This window comes from Triturus cristatus, chromosome 4_1 (assembly GCF_964204655.1).
Source record: "Triturus cristatus chromosome 4_1, aTriCri1.1, whole genome shotgun sequence".
Lineage (NCBI taxonomy): Eukaryota > Metazoa > Chordata > Amphibia > Caudata > Salamandridae > Triturus > Triturus cristatus.
This window is the reverse complement of record NC_140585.1, coordinates 6763389-6782930: the sequence shown is the minus strand read 5'-3', so window position 1 is coordinate 6782930 and position 19542 is coordinate 6763389. Positions and strand designations below refer to the sequence as shown.

Sequence of the window (19542 nt, the reverse complement as noted above, 5' to 3'; positions counted from 1 at the left end):
GAGCAGCTTTGCCCAACACCTTTCAATATCGTTCCTTCAGCTCCCCGCAGGGTCATTCTATGTCAGGACCGGAGGCTCAGATTCCGCTTCTCAATCTTTACTGAAAAACTGACAGCAGCCAATAAACTACAGTTAAACACAAGCTACACTTCCTATGAAACCTTTCAACCAATCAGGACCAAGAAGGCCCTCCTTCTGTGAGAGACACCGTGAGGCCTCCTCTTGCTTTGCTGCTGCGGCCAAGAGTTAAATCCCTCATGCATATATTGCCTTTCTTTCTCATGCACTTGTTATCTTATATAGGTGAGCTGTGTTGAGCCTTGTGTGTTCACATTGTCTCCTTGGTGTGGTTACTACTGGTTCTACTCTCCAGTGTGTGAGTCATGTGAGGGGTGGGCTTGCCTTTGAAGCAAGTTCTGTCTGAACACAGTCCATGACTGTGACACCTTCAAGGTGCTTGCGACCCATCTACAGGGCAAGGTTCGCCATGTTGGAAGCAGACTGCGCTCGCGGCTGCAGAACACGAGCGTTCAACCCCCAAAGGCTCCTGTCGCAGGTCCTTATAACCCTACTTCTGCTGATTAAAACTTGGTCAGTTCTTGACACCACGCCCCCTTCGGCAGAGACTGGTGGGGCAGGATCATCCCATTGCAGGCAGCCTGAGGAGTGTCCTTGGGGCCGCTCCACACCATTGGACTTGTGGTACGCTCGCACCCATGGGGTGTGTTGTGGTGCCTTATTCTCATGGTGGTGGTATGGCACAATCAGAGGCCTCTGACATGGAAGAATGTGAGACTGCTCCTGAGGAAGAGTCTCATACGGGGAGGCTAGTGATGATTCCGTGCAATAGTCTCTTGAGACTGCTTTAGCGATTGCACTTCAGCCCGCCCCTCGGCAGGTAAAAGGTGAAGTGCAGCCTCCGCCACGGCTTGAGGGGGGCTCTTCAGCCTCCCAGCCGGATGACTTCACGAGGTAAAGCAAAGGCAGAAAACAACAAGTACCCTCAGGCGGAGGCTCGCCGAAGCATTTATGTCTGATCATGGCTATGGTGCTTGTCAGCCACAGGACAGTGACTCGGAGTCCTCAGAGAAAAAGGTGGTAATGATTCTGATGTGTTGTCTGAACACTCACACCACTCCCATGATTCTGTAAAATGCACTCTGAGATTGATGAGGCCTCAGGGCTGTTGTCCTTTGACCCGTAAGAAATTGTGCACCCTCATTCCTCTGATTAGATTCTATTTCCCGCAGTGGCTGACAACATGGAAGGCTGTCTTCTGAAGATGTTTGAAAGCCATCTCCATAATCTCCTGTGGGCTGAATGCCCTTTTTCTGTGTTTTCCGATAGGGTTACTGAGGCCTACAAAAGGAGATTAGGGGAAGCTTGATGTAAGTCTAACCACTGCCAATCGCTCAGGGTCACATTCCAAGCCATTGTTCTTTTGCCCATCATACCCCCTCAGATCTGACCCAGTCATATGCAAATCGATCTTGAACTTGCTCCACTAGGAAAAGTCCAGCCCGAGCTGCCAAGCCAGGTCCTCAAGCAACCCAATACCAGTTTCACCCATGTTGGGGCTCTTCAGTAAGGCGTAGTTTGGTTCCAGTGGCACAGAGAACAAGGGACCCACATCTGGGCATACCCTTGGTCATTTAAGGATGTACATCAAACACAGAAATGTTGATGGGAGGCCGCTTGCAATAAGTCTTGCCACTGGTAGCATTCAAACCCTTCATTCCTTTGCCCACTGGGACACTTCAGACCAGACCCAGACATAATCCAATCAGCCTTAACCCTGTTCCAATGGCAAATGTCCAGTCCGAGCTGCCAAGCCAGCTCCGCCCTAACCTGGAACACAATCAGAAATCTACAACTTTCAAATAACTTTGTTCTATGCAGACACATGAAGACGGAGGAGATGCCCGGTCAAAGAGATTCTCTGCAAACTGGAGAGTTGGTTGCAAAGATCCACTTCAGGGACGCTTTTCTATCAGTTGCAATCCCTTCATCACACACACTATCTACAGTTTCTAAATTCAGATCACCTCCTTTCGGTCTCCCCTCAGCCCCTGGTGTTTCACCAAGATCTCCAAACCAGTGATGGGACTACTAAGGAATTTGTAATAAACCAAAAGTAATCACTCTTGGTTCCGTCCTTGGTTCTGCCCCACATGATTCAATCTCTAGGATTCATCACAGATTGCAAAAAGTCAGCACTTTCTCCCAGAAAAGAAAATCAAATTGATATGGAAAGAGATATGAACATTTTTCAGACTCAACAACTTTTCCCTTAGAAGATTAGTATGGATAGTAGGGTTGTTATTGGCATCCACACTAGCGATGTTCCCTGCTCCTCTTTATTATCAAAAACTCCAGGGTCTAGAAGACCTTCACCTTCAGAATGGCATCCCTTAATTAATCAATCAATCAGGGTATTATAAGCGCGGGAGAAGGATCTTCCGTCTGTTCTGGCTCTGGGGATGCGCAGGGTTTCAGCCAGTGCGAGGTTGGAAGATCTGAAGTTCCTTTTGGATACGTGAATGTTGATTCTGTTGTTGAGGTATTCGGGTTCGGTGTTGTGCAGGCATTTGTTGGCATCTGGGTGGATTTTGAAGGTGATTCTTTTCTCCACGGGGAGTCAGTGGAGTCTTCGTAGGTGTTGGCTGCTGTGTTTGTGCTGGGGGATGCCAAGGACGAGTCTGGCGGTGGTGTTCTGTATCATCTGGAGTTTGCGGAGTAGCGACATGTTTATGCCAGCATAGAGCAAGTTTCCATCGTCCAGTCTGCTGGTGAGGAGTGCGTGGGTGACTGTCTTCCTTGACTCAGGAGGGATGCACTTGAAAGTCTTGCGGAGGGTGTGGAGGGTGTTGAAGCAGCTGGAGGTGACGGCTTCGACAAGTCGGTTCATGTTGAGGGATGAGTCAAATACGATGCAGAGGTTTTTGGCATGGTCCGTGGGGGTCGGTGGGTTTTTGAGGCCGGTTGGCCACCAGGTGTTGTCCCATGCTGAGGGGGTGGTTGCAAGGATGAGAACTTCTGTTTTCTCGGCGTTGAGTTTTAGGCAGCTGTTGGTCATCCAGAGTGCGATGTCCTGCGTCCCTTTCTGGAAGTTGAGTCTGGTGGTGGTGGGGTCTTTGGTGAGGGAGAGGATGAGTTGGGTGTCGTCAGCATACGATACGATGTTGAGCCCGTGTTGTCGGATGATGGCGGCGAGGGGCGCCATGTAGACATTGAAGAGGTTTGGGCTGAGTGATGACCCCTGTGAGACTCCGCAGGTGATATCTGTGGGATCAGAGAGGAAGGGTGGCAGTCTGATTCTTTGGCTTCTTCCGGTGAGGAATGATCGGATCCAGTCTAGGGCTGTTCCTTGTATGCCAGTGTTGTGTAGTCTGGAGATGAGTGTGTAGTGGGAGACGATGTTGAAGGCTGCTGATAGATCAAGTAGGATGAAGGCTGCGGAGTGGCCTTGGTCCAGGAGGGTGAGGATGTCGTCTGTGGCAGCGAGTAGGGCTGTCTTGGTGCAGTGGTTGCTTTGAAATCCCTGATTGAGACAGGTCGAGGAGGACGTTATCTTCGATGAATCGTGTCAGTTCCCTGTTGACTATTTTCTCTGCTACTTTGGCGTGAAGGGAAGGAGCGAGATGGGCCGGTAGTTCTTGAGGTCGGTGAGGTCAGCTGTGGGCTTCTTGAACATGGGCCTGACTTCTGCATGTTCATCAGGAAAGGTGCCTGTTTCGAAGGTGGTGTTGATGGTGCGTTGTAGTTTGGGTGCAATGGTGGTGGTGGCTCTGTGGTAGATGTGTGGAGGGCAGGGGTCTCTGGGGTCCCCTGAGTGGATGCCTTTCATGGTTGAGGCAGTGTCTTCGGCCATGATTGGCGTCCAGGTGGAGATGATGGGCTGGCTGGTGTGTCTGGGGGCGGGCCGGCTTTGGCGTCTGAGGGATGGTCAACGAAGTTGTCATAGAGGTTTTTGATCTTGAGGTGGAAGTAGGTTCCTAGCTTGTCGCAGAGGGTTTGGGATGGGGTGATGTCTGCGGCTTCGCTGCGGAGATGGTGAATTCCTGAATGACAGTGAAGAGTTCCTTGGAGTTGGTGGAGTTTGGCGACGATTTTGTTGTGGATGAAGGCCCTTTTGGTGGTTCAGATTTGGTTGTGGTAGTCCCTCATGGCGTCTTTGTAGGTTGTGCAGTTTTCGGGTGTCTTGGTGTTTCTCCAGTTTTTCTCCAGGCGTCTGCAGGTGCATCTGGCTTCTTGGAGATCGGTGGTGAACCAGGCGGCTCTCCTGAGGCTCTGTTTGTCGGTGTTACATAGCGGGACGAGCTCGTCTGCGCAGTTGGAGATCCAAGTGTGCAGTTCTCTGGCTGCGACATTGGTGTTGGATGCCGAGGTGTGGTTGTCTCGGGTGAGGGTGGAGTTGAGTTGCTCATCGGTGACCTTGCTCCAGTTCCTTCGTGGTGGGTGTGGGGCTGGTTTGGGTGCCTTGGGTTTGTCGACGGTGAAGTGTATGCAGTGGTCGTCAGTCCATGGGGTTTCCGTTGTGTGGCTAAAGTGGACGAAGTTTCCTGCTGCGAAGATGGGGTTGAGGGTGTGGCCTGCCCTGTGGGTCGGTGTGGTGACGAGTTGTTTGAGTCCGATGTTGGAGAGGTTGTCAAGAAGGCCGGTGGAGCTGGGGTCGCTGGGGTTGTCAAGGTGGAAGTTCAGGTCTCCACTTAGTATGTAGTTCATTGAGTCTATGGCCTGGGGTGCGATGAGGTCGGTGATGGTGGTGGGGAAGGGGATCTGGGGGCCGGGGGTCTGTAGACTAGAGTTCCACGGAGCACGGAGTGGGGGCTAGTCTGGATCTGGAAGTGCAGGTGTTCGGCGGAGGGGAGAGTTTCGCTGGAGGTGGTGAGGTGGAGGGTGCTCTTGTGGACAATGGCAAGGCCCCCTCCCGGGTTGTTGGGGCGGTCCTTTCTCTGGATCTTTTATCCTTCTGGGATGGCGGTGTTGATGTGGGGGCCGGAGGAGGCGTTGGTCCAGGTCTCCGTGAAGAAGGCGATGTCTGGTGAGAGAGAGTCGAGTTGGTTCCAGATCTCCACGGCGTGTTTGTGAATGGAGCGCACGTTGTGGAGGATGCATCTTAGGGCGTCGCCGGTGTTGGCTTCGATGGTGTTGGAGGCCGAGTTGGTGGTGAAGGTCTGGCGGGAGTGGAGGCAGGAGAACTGGCCGTAGGTCGTGTTTGGCATGGCCTGTTGGCAGTCTCTGAGTCTGATCCCTTACGCTGCATTATATTCTCTTTCGCAAGAGGCAACAGAGGTTTTGGAGGGGGGCTCTCCCAGATGGAAGCCTGGAATACAAAATTCTTCTTTGGACAGGCTGCAGATATCCTGTTAGAGTCAGATGCCAGAAGAACAGGTTGGGGTGCACGATGCAAACATTTAGTAACAGACAGATAATGGTTGTTATGAAGCAAAAACTGATGCTTTTTGTCCTCCTTTAGCTTCCCAGCTATCGGTTTCATACCAGAAACGTTTCAAACCTGTTTCACCGTCCACCCTTGCTTGATGGGTCAGGTGGATCATGACGGAAGCTGGTAGACACATTTCCTTGTTCGGTGCCCATTCAGAAGGAGGGTCTATGGCCTCTAAAGCTTACAGCTCATCAGTGCGATTAGACGACATTCTGAAAGCTGCAAAATGGTCGAGAGAGCTACCTTCAAAAAATGTTTGGCAAACCAATACATCTTATATGTTTCAATGTCCTTGTAAAGCTTTAAACTTGTTATAATTGAGCCCCCGGTGACTGTATTAGAAGGCAATTTCCCCCACTAAAGTCACAGTAGGTTTTGATTCTATAAAAGACACAGATTGAAGACTATCCGACCCGACTCTGAGTTACACTTTGTCTTTTTTCTTACAGTTTCATTTGAAGATTTGGGGCAGATTTACAATAACTGGCGCATCCCTGCATATGAGCAGGGATGGGCCAGTTATTGTGCGTGACGGAAAAAAAGCCTTGCGCTGCCATGGGCGCACCGTAGCGCCAGGATAGACAGATGCCTGGCGCTTCTGTTGGTGTAAAAGTGAAGCAGTTGTGGCGCAAGCGTGACGCAACTCCAGCACTGCTCAGGGGTGGTCTATACTTGCTGTGCTGCGTCACTCCTTACGGTTTTGACGTAGCGGGGTCGTAAAAGTGACTCAGTGAAATCTTGTAGATTTCACTGCGTCACTTTTACGAGGCTTCCTTGCGATGGAACGCTCACCCTGCATACATTATACCTGACACAGGTATAATGTAGCGCAGGGCTTTACAATGTGACGCATCTCCCTAGATGCGTCACATTGTAAATATTTTGCATCGTGCCACGTTGTTTACGATGCCGCTGCATCACTGAAGTGACGCAATGGTGTCGTAAAGATGTCGTAAGGGGCTTGTAAATCGGCCTCTATGTCCCTAGTGGAGCAGATGTGTTATTTCAGTGACCCTGTTACTCTTGATACAAGAATAGGTTTATTGTCGGCAGGATTTTCAATGATTATTAACTAACTTTGAACTGTGTTTCTAGTTCAAGAACTTCATGAAGATTGTTATCATTGCAAAAAGGATCTGTGCACTCTCTGATTGGTCCAACCAGTTCTTCTGAAAACACTTTAAAGACTGACATTAATTGCAGGAGTTAAATTTAGTATCTGTGAGGCCGACTCACAGAATTGATACAAAATCCTACTTTCCGCACCCGAACCATACTCTCTGGTTAGGGCCGTACTCTCCGGCTCGAGCCGTAATCTGTGGCTGGGGCCGGATAAAGTGTAATCGATGGGCCGGACGGCAATTTTTACAAAAAGAAACATTCGAAATGTGTGATAAATGGTAGGGAAAAGGGTACGGCCAGACACTACATCATAACCCAGAAAAGTTTTCTCCTTTGCATCATGGTACATGCAGTGCACAATTTGTGCTCCCCTCAGTGTTGACTGCGGTGTCAGCACTACAGTCAACACTGAGGGGAACGCAAATGCTTTTCTGGATTATGATGTAGTGTCTGGCCGTACCCTTTTCCCTGCCCAAACTGTTTTTATGACAGCCTCTACCATTTATCACATTCCTAATGTTCCTTTTTGTAAAAATTGCAATCCCGCCCATTGATTACACTTTTTCTGGCCCCAGCCGGAGATTACGACTCAAGCCGGAGAGTACGGTTCGGGTGCGGAGAGTATGGTCTGGGTGTGGAGAGTGCGGTCCAGGTGCAGAAATTCCGGCCCAAGTGCAGACGTAAAGTTAGGATTCGTAAGTGCATTCTGTGAATACCAAAAGTACTAAGTTTAGGATTGTGTCTCAGATTAGTTCTGTGAATCGGCCGCTGAGTATTTAATGCAGGTGTGTATATTTAATTTCAGGGTGTGTATCCAAATTCTCAGGTGTGCTTTTTAGTTTCTATTTGGTGTTTTTTAACTACAGGAGGGTGTACTGATTTTAAAGGGAAATTATTCAGTTACTCACATGTATTAAATCCATGCGGTTGGTATTTAATTCCTAACTGTGCATTTAATATTAAAGGTGAATATTTAAACAACAGAGCATACAATTAATGCAGTGGGTGTGTATTTTGATTTAAGAGCCTATATTCTGCAAACACAGTTTACATCTGATTTTTGTGGGTCACCAGTTTTCAGGGATGCGTATTCAATTCACAGGTTGTGTATTTCGTTTCAGGGCTGTACATTTAACCATAGGAGTGATTTTCCAATATTTGGGGCATGCATTGTATTCCATGTGTTTTCATTGAATTCAAAGGGTGGGTCTTTAGTTCCAGTGGTGTATATTTACACTTTCCTTGTAAACTTGCTATGCTAGCTATACAATAGTGCTTCAATATAAAATGTACAAAAACTACCCTGTAAGTGACCCTCACCTGCACTACTTTGTCTCTTCCCACCACCAGCCGGACCTGCTGGCCGTTCGTCTGGAAGGAGACAGCAACTTGAGATATGGAACTCACGTTGGCATCTTTTTGATTTTCTGCTGTGACATTGAATGAAAGTTGAGTGGACGAGTTGCACGTGGAAGTAATCTCATAGACGCAATTGCCGTGAAAATGTGCAACTGATCTGTCGAAAGTGAGATAGTGTGTACCACCAGATACCACGCAGGTGCCTCTGTCATCCTGGCAGCCCAGTCTACCACCGTTCACGGCACAGTACTGCGGAGAAGTACAACTGCCGTTGACACAGTTGAAAACACCAGGCGCGACACAGGTACACCTTTTGGTGCAGTTGGAGATCCAGGCCATGTCGCCGAGCTGTTGGAAAGAGAGTGAGGGTTTGTTATCATCCGCACTAAAAACATTGCATCTTATTACTTCAACACTGCAACTCCCCCTGTAGGTGTGCGGTCAAGAACCCCATGGGTGTAGGAGCACATACCACACCATACCATACCACACCATACCATTTCATCCCATCCCATACCATACCATAGCATACTATAATACCACACAACACCATATCATACTGTGCTGTATAGGGCTAGTGTGCAGAAGACATTGTGAGGCAAAAGGGTTAACTAGCTTAGACAGTGTTGATGAGTGGAAATGTGTGCAAAAAACCCTGTACCATGCTGAGATAGAGAGTCTCGTGATGCTAGTTTTTGCCATTCTCAATAGATGCAACTATCTGCCAAGGCGATGTGTTCACGGTACCAGGCTGAGGCCTGTGGGTTGTGAGAAACATACCATTAAGGTTAAACAGACCTCGGACACGCCTAGGAGTAGCTGAAGGCCCTGGGAGGAATGTTTGATTGGTACCAGGGAACGGCAGGTTCAAGATGCAGCTGGTATGAGTTAGGAGGAGCCGGGGTGAGTGAAAACACTGATAACACCCTAAGAGCAACGGGTACAGGAAAGGAACTTGATGTTGCGTAAGCCGACTTTCTACTATATATAAGGAGGGGTACAGATCCCTTGGGGAAGCTCACAGACGGAGTTGTGCAGATCTGCTGTCGCCTCAGCGGGTCAACAATAGCCCCCGCAGTCGCTGTTGTGCGGATGGGCCCTTGAGCTCCAGGGGGCCCCCTCCGGCACTGCGCATGGGCAGTGGCTGAGAGCTCCTGACTGGGGCTCCCTCCATGTACCTTGCCTGGGGCCCCCCTCAAGTTTCGGTACTCCACTGCATCGCCTGAAGCTGCTGCCTCTGGTTACGCTGGTCTCAGGGAGGGTGTTAGATCAGAAAGGGCTTCCGGACGTTTGTGTAAAGCTGAGTCCCAGAGGGGCGAATGGCCTGATTCTACTGCTCTATCTTGACCTATCAGATTATTATTATTGTGCCCACAGGAAAGAGACACAGAAGAACACTTCCTTTTCCTTTTTTCTGATCCATGTTCGAAACGCGTCAGGCTTCTACATTTGCGTGTGAGGTGCATCAGAGACTTTCCTGCGATCCTCAATGAAGAAGGAGAATGCTCCCCTGTGCGTGGCCTCTTCACATGGGTGTATATATATATATCAGAAACAGCTGCTTGTCGCCTTCGTGAAGTTTTCTTTCAGCAAAGCAGACACCAACCCAGAGTATTGTGCCTTAAGATCGTATTTTAATGACGGCCATTACGTGTTTCAGTCCGAAGCGGACCTTGATCACATGACAACGTTCAGAGTCTTCACAGACCATTTCAAGTGCTACATTTTGCCACGTGATGCGTGAAATCCAATGGAACAAGAAAAAATACTTCTCAGTTTAGTGAAGCATTTGTCACAGTCTAGGTCACATTAAAAGAAATACTGTTGCAATTGGTAAATTTGTGGCATGGAATGCCATCTCTCTCAGCTAAAAAAAACCCATGTAAAATCCTTAAATAATTTAATGGATAATTAAGGTTAAAATAAGCCTATAGAAAACATTAGTTGTTAAATACATAATAAATATATACAATCATAATAAGAGAAGTAACAAATATAAAATAATCTTCAAAATTTAAAAGGTTTCCTAAAAGAAAAAAGGCATATTTTACTGAGAGGAATAATGTGACTATGTAAACAATACTGGGATCAGTCACCCATTTTGACATATTAATAATGATAAATATCTCATAGACTGGAAAAAATAATACAAGATTCAGTTCCATAGAAAAAAGTGCCAAGTGCGACCTAAAATATCCCCATCTTCTTATTCATTTTAGATGAATAAAAACAAGTGTAAATAGATAAAGTGCAAAAGTGTAGCTAGTCAAAAACAGAATATTAACTGGTTAGAGTGGTTTGGCAGCCTCCAGTAAACTTATAAATATTGTTCCCGTCTGTTGCCTTTTAAGATTGTTAGGCTTAGTTCATTTTGTTAAAAAGCAATAGGATTTAATACAAATATGGGAAGACTAAAGAAAGTTAATTAAATAAGTTTCTGATCTAAACAAATATATGTATATATCTCTAGGACTAATGATATATAGTATATGTTGTGAAAAAAAGTTACAGGTTGGGCAGGATATATTTACAAACAAGTATATAAATCTTCCGTATTATTTAATCCTCCTGGTGATTTACTATCTAGATTGAGAGTGTAGCGTGTCTCAAGTTTTCTGAGCTGGTAATCCCTGTCGCTCCCACTTTTGGTTTTGGGTATGGCATCGATCACAAAATATGAAAAATCATTCAAATCATTTTTGTGAATTTCTCGAAAATGCCTGGCGACTGGGTAGGTAGGGTCACAGTGGTTTATAGCCCTAATGTTACTGACAGGCAGCTTCGTGCTGCCTACGTACCTGAGTTGGCATGTATATTCTAGTATGTATATGGCATATTCTGTTTTGCAGTGGAGCGGTTTATTAATTTTAATCTCCTTGTTGCAAAATGCATTGTGATAGCTATTTTTGTTCTTGCCATATTGACATGCCTTACGTCTTACATTTAGTAAAACCATTGGGAATAGTCAACCAGTTACGTGTTTTAGATGATTCCGGTCTGCTAGAGACTAGGCAATTGTACATCGAGGGTGCTCTTTTATAGGTAATACTGGGTTTAGTGGGGAGCTCGTGTCCTATTACAGCATCATTTTTAACCGAGACCCAATTTCTATGTATGATCTTTTTTATTGCTTTCTCTTGAGCATTGTAAGTAATGATAAGTCTCAACTCATCAAAGTTTGCATTCTTCGTCTGTGACATAGTTTTGACTTTTTTCGGAATCAATAAATCGTTTCTTTCCAAGTTTTTTGTTTTATTGATGGCCCCTTGTATGATGTTAATGGGGTATCCCCTCGATAAAAATCTTATCTGGCTTTTATGTTGAGCTGTAGCTAGGTCCTCCGAGTTACTGCAAATTCTTTTGAGCCGCAGCATTTCCCCATAGGGGATGCTGCGTACTAGAGTCAGGGATGAAAACTGAAAAAATGAAGTACGGCATTGCTTGCAGTCTCCTTTCTGTACAGTCTAGTTTCAAGAGAATTTCCCTTAGCATAGATTTCCACATCTAAGAAGTTGATACTGCTTTTGCTAATGGTAGATGTGAAAGTAAGGTTGACCTCGTTTTTGGTCATTTCAGATACAAAGTTTAAGGCTTGCTCTTTTGTTCCTTCCCACACAATAAATAAATCATCGATGTATCGATAATATAGTCTGACATGATCATCCATATATTTTTTGTGTTTGTTCATGAGAACCAGCTCCTCCCACCAGCCCATAAATAAACAGGCATAGCTGGGGGAGAAGCTGGCTCCCATTGCAACACCTCGCATTTGTTGGTAGAACAGGTTATCAAACAAAAATATATTTGTTTATCATGCCTAATAACATAGTATTGTGCGGTGGTAAGGTAGCCTTATTTTTGTTCAAACAAAATTCAATTGCACGTAAGCCATCCTTGTGATTAATGCAGGTATATACTGAAGACACATCTAAAGTCAAAAGATAAAATTTGTTGTCCCATTCACAATCCTTTTACTTGGAAATAAAATCACCAGTGTCTTTTATAAAAGAGGGTAATTCCTGTACATGTTCTTGGAGAAAAAAGTCTATATACTTGGAGGCATTTTCAAGTAGGCTTCCTCTGGCTGATATAATGGGCCTGCCTGGGGGTTTGGTGGCATCTTTGTGGATTTTGGGGATTAAATAAATATTGGAGACCATAGGGTGGTCATTTCTAATAAACTTATGTTCATCCATAGTCAATAAACCCATACCCTTCCAAGCCACCAGTTTAGCAAAGAAGTCCTTAGCTGTGTCTCTTAAGGCCCCTGAGTTGCTGAGCCTGTAACATGATCTATCGTTTAGCTGGGACCGTGCTTCCTCCATATAGTCTTTTTTGGCCCACAAAACTACATTTCCTCCTTTGTGAGAGTTTCTGACTATAACATTTTTGTCCTTTTGTAATGTATTTGTCAGAGAGAAGTATTGTCTTTTTCTGTAGCTCATTTTCTTTTTAGTATTTAAAGTTCTGTAATTCAATTGTTTGATTTCATTGATTACATTTTCACTGAATATGTCGATGCCGCCTCTTGCCAATATTGGAGTGAACTTTGATTTCTTTTTGAATGGCGTACTGGTCTTTTGAGTTTTCTGGTTAAGTTGGGAGAAAGTTCTTGAATATCCATGTTGTGATTTTCTTGGTGTAACTCAGTCAGTACTTGTAACAATGATTGGTCAGTAGGTGGCAAAGATTGCGAAGTTTTCTGTGATCTCTATATCATCCTGGAGATTTGTATTGGACTCGATATTAAGTGTTTTCATGGCGTGAAATTTTTGTAGTTTTAATTTCCACACCAACTTATAGATGTCTATTCTGGTATTAGGATAGTCAAAGTTTGATTCTGCGCAATAGGATAAACCTAAGGCCAGAATTTGGATTTCAGCTTGGTTGAGGACTGCTTCCGATAAATTAATAACTGTTTTTTGCTTTCCTCTGATGCAATTATCGGCGGTTCCACCAACCCCATCTGTGCTTTTTATTGTTGTTGCACGCAGTTGTTGCGTCTTCTGGCCTTCCTCCGCTGCCTCTGCCTGTAGTTTCTCCTCTGCCTACTTGATTTCCTCGGGGTCATGGTCGGAGACTAGCTCTCCGCTCCTCCGCTCCTCCGCTAAAAAATGCAGCTCTTCAGCGGGGGAAGGTGCTACTCGTGTTTCACTCATAAATAGTCTGGTAGAATCTCCTTCAGCCTCACTTTCTATCGCTAAACTGCTATCGGAATTCGAGGTGTCAACAATTTTTTTTTGGTGTGGGAAGTTCCAGGTTGAGCTTTAGAGGCAGCATATTTGGTTGTTTCCATTGCTTCATATTTGCGTGAGAACGTGAAGATTTGACGGGTTTCATAATCCACACGATCCCGGTGGAATTTAAATGCTTTTTGTTCTTTTACTTTGTCTTCCTCTTTACGTAATTGGTTGGTCATCTCTTGTTTTAGTTTGGCAGTTTCATCAGTAAGATTCATGGCAGTTATCTCATCGGTTAATTTTTCTATGTGGAGTTGTAGCGCTGCTCTATCAATCTCCGCGTATCTCACTAGAATCTCTACCAAACGTCTGGAAGAGTCCAAGTTGCACTGAGCCCATTCTTTCATCGTTTCTGGATTGGGTTGCTCATAACTAGGTGCCTTTAGAATTCGCAATCCTCTAGGAATTCTCCCCACATCCAAATATCGTTGTAATGACTTGTGTTCCCACCACTTCCCCTGTTCTCCGCGCATCAACTTTTCTAACGTTTTCATTTTGCTTTTGAGATCCTCATTAGTACTAATTGCCCTGGCCCCTTGCTGTTTCTGCAAGATATTGGCTGGGGGCACATTGTCAAACATTTCAGAGGCTGCCGCCTCACAGTCTTTCAGCGTGTCGGCTGACATGTTAAGTTGAAAGATTAATGATGTTAGCGTTTCCCGGGCTTGTAGACGTGTGGAATCACCCTCTTGTCCCGTACGCTAAATAGCACACCAATCACCCCGCAATGCCCTTTTGTCCTACCTTTCTCGTCGTATCCGCATCCCGAGAGTCCTCCGTGTGCAGCAGACGATCCAGGCGGCACAGTCTTCGGCTGCGGGGGGGGCAGACCTTTGCAATTCCTTCCGGATTGAGTTTATTTCTTCCGGTCGTAGACACGAAAGAAGTAGCTTTGTTGATAGGTCGCCGCAAAATGATTGGGGGTCCATGTTCGACTGGTCAAAGCCTCGCCAGTCCAAAATATTAGAAACAGCTGCTTGTCGCCTTCGTGAAGTTTTCTTTCAGCAAAGCAGACACCGACCCAGAGTATTGTGCCTTAAGATCGTATTTTAATGACAGCCATTACGTATAAATATATATATTTGTCTTTTTCACTAAAAAAAACATAGGTTTCAGGTACATTATAGTTAGAAATTAGCATTTAGCCCCCATGGGCCCCCGCATATATTTTTTGGGCAATACCCCCTGGACCTGGCCCACCGGGGGGCCTCAATTAAAAACATTCGGCGGGATTCGCGACACCAGGGTGAATTTCACCGAATTCTTTTTTAAAAAAGGCTTTCTTTGGCCCTGGGGGTCCTTGTGGGACCCCCTGAGCATGCCTGGGGGGTCAGGGGGTTTCTACCCTGCCCCCTTTTCTTTTTTTTCACCTTTATTTTACTGTTTTCTTGTGACTCAGTTCTACCGAGTCACAAGATGGCTGCCAACACTTTCTGGTTTGGAGTGTTGGCAGACAATCGCAGTGAAGCTCGTGGTCGGGAGGGTTCGCGAATCCACCGTGTCCCTATATATCGAAACTTTTATTTTTTTAATTTCTCAGCAACTACTGAATGGATTTACACCATTTAAAAAAAGGACGCTTTCTGAACCAAGCACTATCTTTTTGCCAAATTTGGTGTAATTCCGTTCAGCGGTTCGGGCTGTAGCCTTGGCTAAAGTTTCCTATGGTAAATTGATTTTCCGACCTCTATTTTTGAATTTCCCAGGAACTACTGAATGGATTTACACCATTTAACAAAAAGGACTCTTTCTGAAGCAAGGCCTACCTTTTTTCAAAATTTGGTGTAGCCGTGTCTAAAGTTTTTTTCTCGGCCCCCGCTTCACAAATCACCCTGAAACTTTCAAGACATGAGCTGAACAGAGCGCCCCACTTGTTTTGAAAATTTTGCGATGATTCGTCAAACGACGCCAAAGTTATTGAGAAACCAAAAATGCTTTTCCTATGGAAAATAGGTCCTAACTATAACTACCTACAGGCGACCACCAGTAGGTAAGATATATATGTGTATATATTATCTACTGGCGGTCGCCAGTAGATAGTTATAGTTAGGACCGTGTTTCCATAGGAAATCTCAAAATTCTATTTTAAATAACTTTGGCGCCGGTTGACGGATCTTCGCGAAATTTTCAAAACTAATGGGGCGCTCCCCTCAGCTCCTACCCTGAAAGTCTCGGGAGGATTCGTCAAGCGGGGGCTTAGAAAAAAGGGGGGTCCCAAAACGCGTTTTCCCCATGCATTTTCCCATAGGACCTTTAGTCGAAGGTACAGCCCGAACGGCTGAACAGAATTACTTGAAATTTGGCAGAGAGGTAGTCCTCAGGTCAGGGAAGTGCCTTTTGCATATATGGAGTCAATCTGTTCAGTAGTTTTTTTAGAAAATTGCAGTTAAAAGCACATACATATCTATAGCCGCGCACGGTGCGCGAGCGTAATTCTGATTGGTGGTTAAATGTCAGCCAACGTTCGAATCAGTCGAAATCAGGAAGTGTCGGCCGCCATTTTGTTTGTTTTCAGTGCGAGAGTGAAAAAGGAACGTGGCGAACGTGAAAAGGGGGCAGGGTAGAGAGTTCCTGACCCCCTAGCCTTTGTCAGGGGGTCCCTGAAGGACCCCGAAGGCAGAAAAAAACATTTTAATTTTTTGTCAAAAAATCGCGTGGTGCGCGCACCTTGAAAAACCCTAAAAAAAAAAAAAATGTAATACGTAGTTTATTGTAAAATAAATATATAAAAAATATATTAATACATACATAATTTAGCATTGTTATTGTTATTCTAATGACTCTCTAAACAGGATAGTTTTAAGAAGTTTCCTGAATTTCAAAAGAACGGGCTCCTTGCACAGGTGTTCCGGCAGGTTATTCCAGAGATGTGGAAGAAGAGTCGAACAATCCCTGCCCCCCTTGGAGGTGAGTTTAAACCGAGGGGGGACTAAAAGACCCGCTTCCGAGGACCGCAGAATACGTCTCGGGGTATATATTTGAAAGCGCTCCTTAATGTATGCAGGGGCCTGGCTGTATAGGCCTTTATGAGTGATGCAGAGGCCTTTGAAGATGGCTCTTTGCTTCATCGGCAGCCAGTGCAGTTTGGTAAGGAGGTCAGAGGCATGCGCCCTTTTGGGCAGGCCAAAAATCAGACGGACTGCATCATTCTGCACCACCTGCAATTTCCTGATCAAGTTTAATGGCAGGCCAATGTACAAGGCATTGCCATAATCCAGCCTTGAAATAATGGTAGCAGACACAATCATCTGCAATGGGGTCGTAGACAGGAGGGGCACAAGTTTACGTAATTGCCTCAGGAGGCCAATGCATGTCCCCACAACTGATGTAACTCGCCTAGCCATGGTGAGATCAGAGTCTATTTTAATACCTAGACATTTCACCACAGGGACTGGGGAGGGGGGCAGACCCCAGCTCCCGTGGCCAAAAAAGTTCACACCACGGGCTGTTTTTTGGGGGGACAGTCAGGACCTCTGTCTTGTCGGGATTGATCTTAAGCGAGTTGGCCGACATCCACTTTACGGTAAACCGTAATATATTCTGAACTCTTTCCTGAGCTAGTCTCGAGTTATCAAGTTGTACCAAAAGTTGTGTATCGTCGGCGTAGTTAAAAACTTGACAATCCATGTGTGCCAGGCTCTCCGCCAGTGGTTGGAGGTATAGATTGAAAAGGAGAGGGGACAAAGCAGAACCCTGAGGGACTCCGCAGGTCAGAGAGCTCTTGTCTGATATCTGTGTGCCCAGTTGAACCCGCTGGGTACGCCCCGACAGAAAGGACTCCAGCCATTGGTATGCTAGTCCCTTAATACTTGCATCCGTAAGACGGGTCAGTAAACTTTTGTGGCTAACCGTATCGAATGCCGCTGATAGATCAAGTAAAATCAGGGCATTCAAAGTTTTCCTATCGGCAGCAATTCTCAGCTCATCCAGGGCAGACAGCATCACCAGCTCTGTGCTCTAAAGCCCGCCCGTCTGACCGGGAGCAGCTTGTGGTCCTCTAAAAATGTTGAAAGAGTTTTGAGGACCTGTTATTCCAAAAGCTTTGATACAAAGGGGAGCTGAGAAATCGGCCTGTAGTTTTTCAGGTCAGTCACATCCGCTCCCATCTTTTTCAACAAAGGTGTAACCCTGGCTTCTTTTAGGTCAGCTGGTACATAACCCGTTTCCAGCGAGGAATTTAGGAGACAGAGAGTCTGTTTCTCCATGCCCGTGATAGCCATACGAAAGATATCCGGGGAGCAAGGGTCTGCCGGAGAACCCGATTTTACCCTGTTTACCAAATGTTTTAAGGCTGGGGCATCAAGACGAGGGAAACGGGTGAGTTGAACACCCGGCGGAGCTGGGAGTGACTGAACTCTGACCGGCATCAGGGCGCTTCGACCGAGATCCGTCTCTTCGATCTCTAAGAGGATGTCCTTAACTTTACGAAGAAAGAACGATTGGTAAGCGTTACAATCACTGGGGGCGTCTTGGGATATACGTGTCATTTTTTGGCTCAGCTCTTTCAGGATTCTAAACGTTTCCTTCTGTTTGTTAAGAGCCTCTGAAATCCTATTCTCATAAAACTCCGCCTTCCTTACGAGGATCGCTTGTTTATATGAGGTCAATCGCTTTTTATTTGAGACAAGTTGAAAAGGATCATAGTTTTTTCGCCATCGTTTCTCAGCCTGACGAAGATTCTGCTTACTCACTCTAAGCGCTTCATTGAACCAAGGCGCCCCCTGGCCTCTGCCTCTTACTTTGATCTTCCGCTCTGGCGCCAATTGGTCAAAGGCTTTACAAAAGGTGGCCTCAAAGAGATCATAGAGTTGATCTAAGCTACCGCCAGTGGTGTTAGAAGTGGAACAGGTGAGGAGTGCCATTAACTGCGCTGTCTCTATTTTTTTCCAGTCCCGCATCCACTTCCATACCGGCGGATGCTGAAGGAATGGGCTCTCGATCGGAACCCAACAGCTAACTATTGAATGGTCCGACCAGGCACAGGGGCTAATACTGGTTAAAACTGCCAGTGGCTGTGAGGTCCAGATGAGATCTAATATATGGCCTTTAATATGGGTAGGCTTATCAACTAATTGAACAAGATTAAAGGATTGTAATATCGCTTCTAGCTGGCTGGCAGCAGGCACTTTTTGTGACTTATCCCACTGGAAATTGAAATCACCTACCAGTAGACAACGTTTATACCTAGAGCATTAGTCTGAAACGACTTCCAAAAAAACGTCAATAAACTTAGGGGAAGTCTGTGGGGGGCGGTAGGTTACCATTAATAGAACACTCGAGTTTTTAAAAGTAACCTTCATTCCCAGTAAGTCTGCGCCCTCGATATTTTCGGCCAACACCTTAGTTACCGTTAGGTGTTTTTTGAAGAGGAGGGCCACCCCTCCTCCTCTTAAATCCCCTGTCCTATTATGCCAGAGAGCATCAAAGTTCTCAGGCAGTGCCGCAATTATATCTGGAATGGAGGAGTCATGTAGCCAGGTCTCCGTGAGGCCGAGTACATCTATATCACTCTCCTGGAGGAGGGAAAAAACTTCCAGATGATGTTTCTGGAGTGAACGGGTGTTGAGGAGTATTATTTTTAGTCCCGGTGATTTATTCGAGACTACAATGTCGTGGCCCGGGCGCGTAGAGGCCAACAAAAGGTCCGCCTTGTTTTCCCGTAGAAGATTTTCCCGATGTAATCTCTTTAAAATGTGCCTTTCTAGGGTGTGACTCCCTGTGTCAAGTGCCATTAATTCTACAGTCGAGTAGAGCTTCGAAAGATTAAGGGGTCTGGCCCCTGGGCCCGGCCGGGCGAGGACGGGCGCGCCGCCGGCACGCCAACGGCGTGCCCTCTGCGCACGCGCGCTGCACGCTTGCATCTGCAGAGTTTAAATAGCAGATGCAGGCTCCAAAAACTAGAGCGCTAACAAAAATGGCGCTAGGTCTGTGTCCTCAGCAAAACTGAAGAGGGACAACCGGCGCAGAACAGCCTAAAGAACAGAGCCCAACTAAGCACAGTAAAAGACAAATAAAATGTCAGTAGCAGCAGATATTTGTTCCTTTATTTTAAAAACGATTATTTTAAGCCAAATATTTAAAAGAAAGAGGGTGCAATGTGCAAAATGCAGTGTAAGGGACAATCGGTTCCCTTCAAGATTTTAAATGCGGGTAAGTGGACAGAAAATACAGGCAAGGTAACTGACAGCAATTAGCAATGGTAACACGGAATTTCAAAGCCTCAATCTCTCCTAAGTCGTGTGTCACTTAATTGTCGAAATGCTTCCTTCATATGTTCACTGCGCGGCCAGATCACCAAGTTCCCTCCTTTGTCTGATTTGTTGATTAGGATTTCCTGATTATTTTTTAGTTTGGCAATCAGATTATTATATT

At 45.9% G+C, this 19542-nt stretch overlaps 1 protein-coding gene across 1 annotated transcript in view; it reads right to left on the bottom strand.

Moving 5' to 3' along the window:
• LOC146839268 (alpha-tectorin-like) overlaps positions 1-19542 on the bottom strand; it is a 275007-nt gene that overhangs the window by 16016 nt on the left and 239449 nt on the right. Inside the window, exon 13 of the mRNA XM_085650330.1 lies at positions 7892-8278. Coding sequence (XP_085506456.1) covers positions 7892-8278 — 387 coding nt within the window. The remainder of the gene's footprint in view (positions 1-7891; positions 8279-19542) is intronic.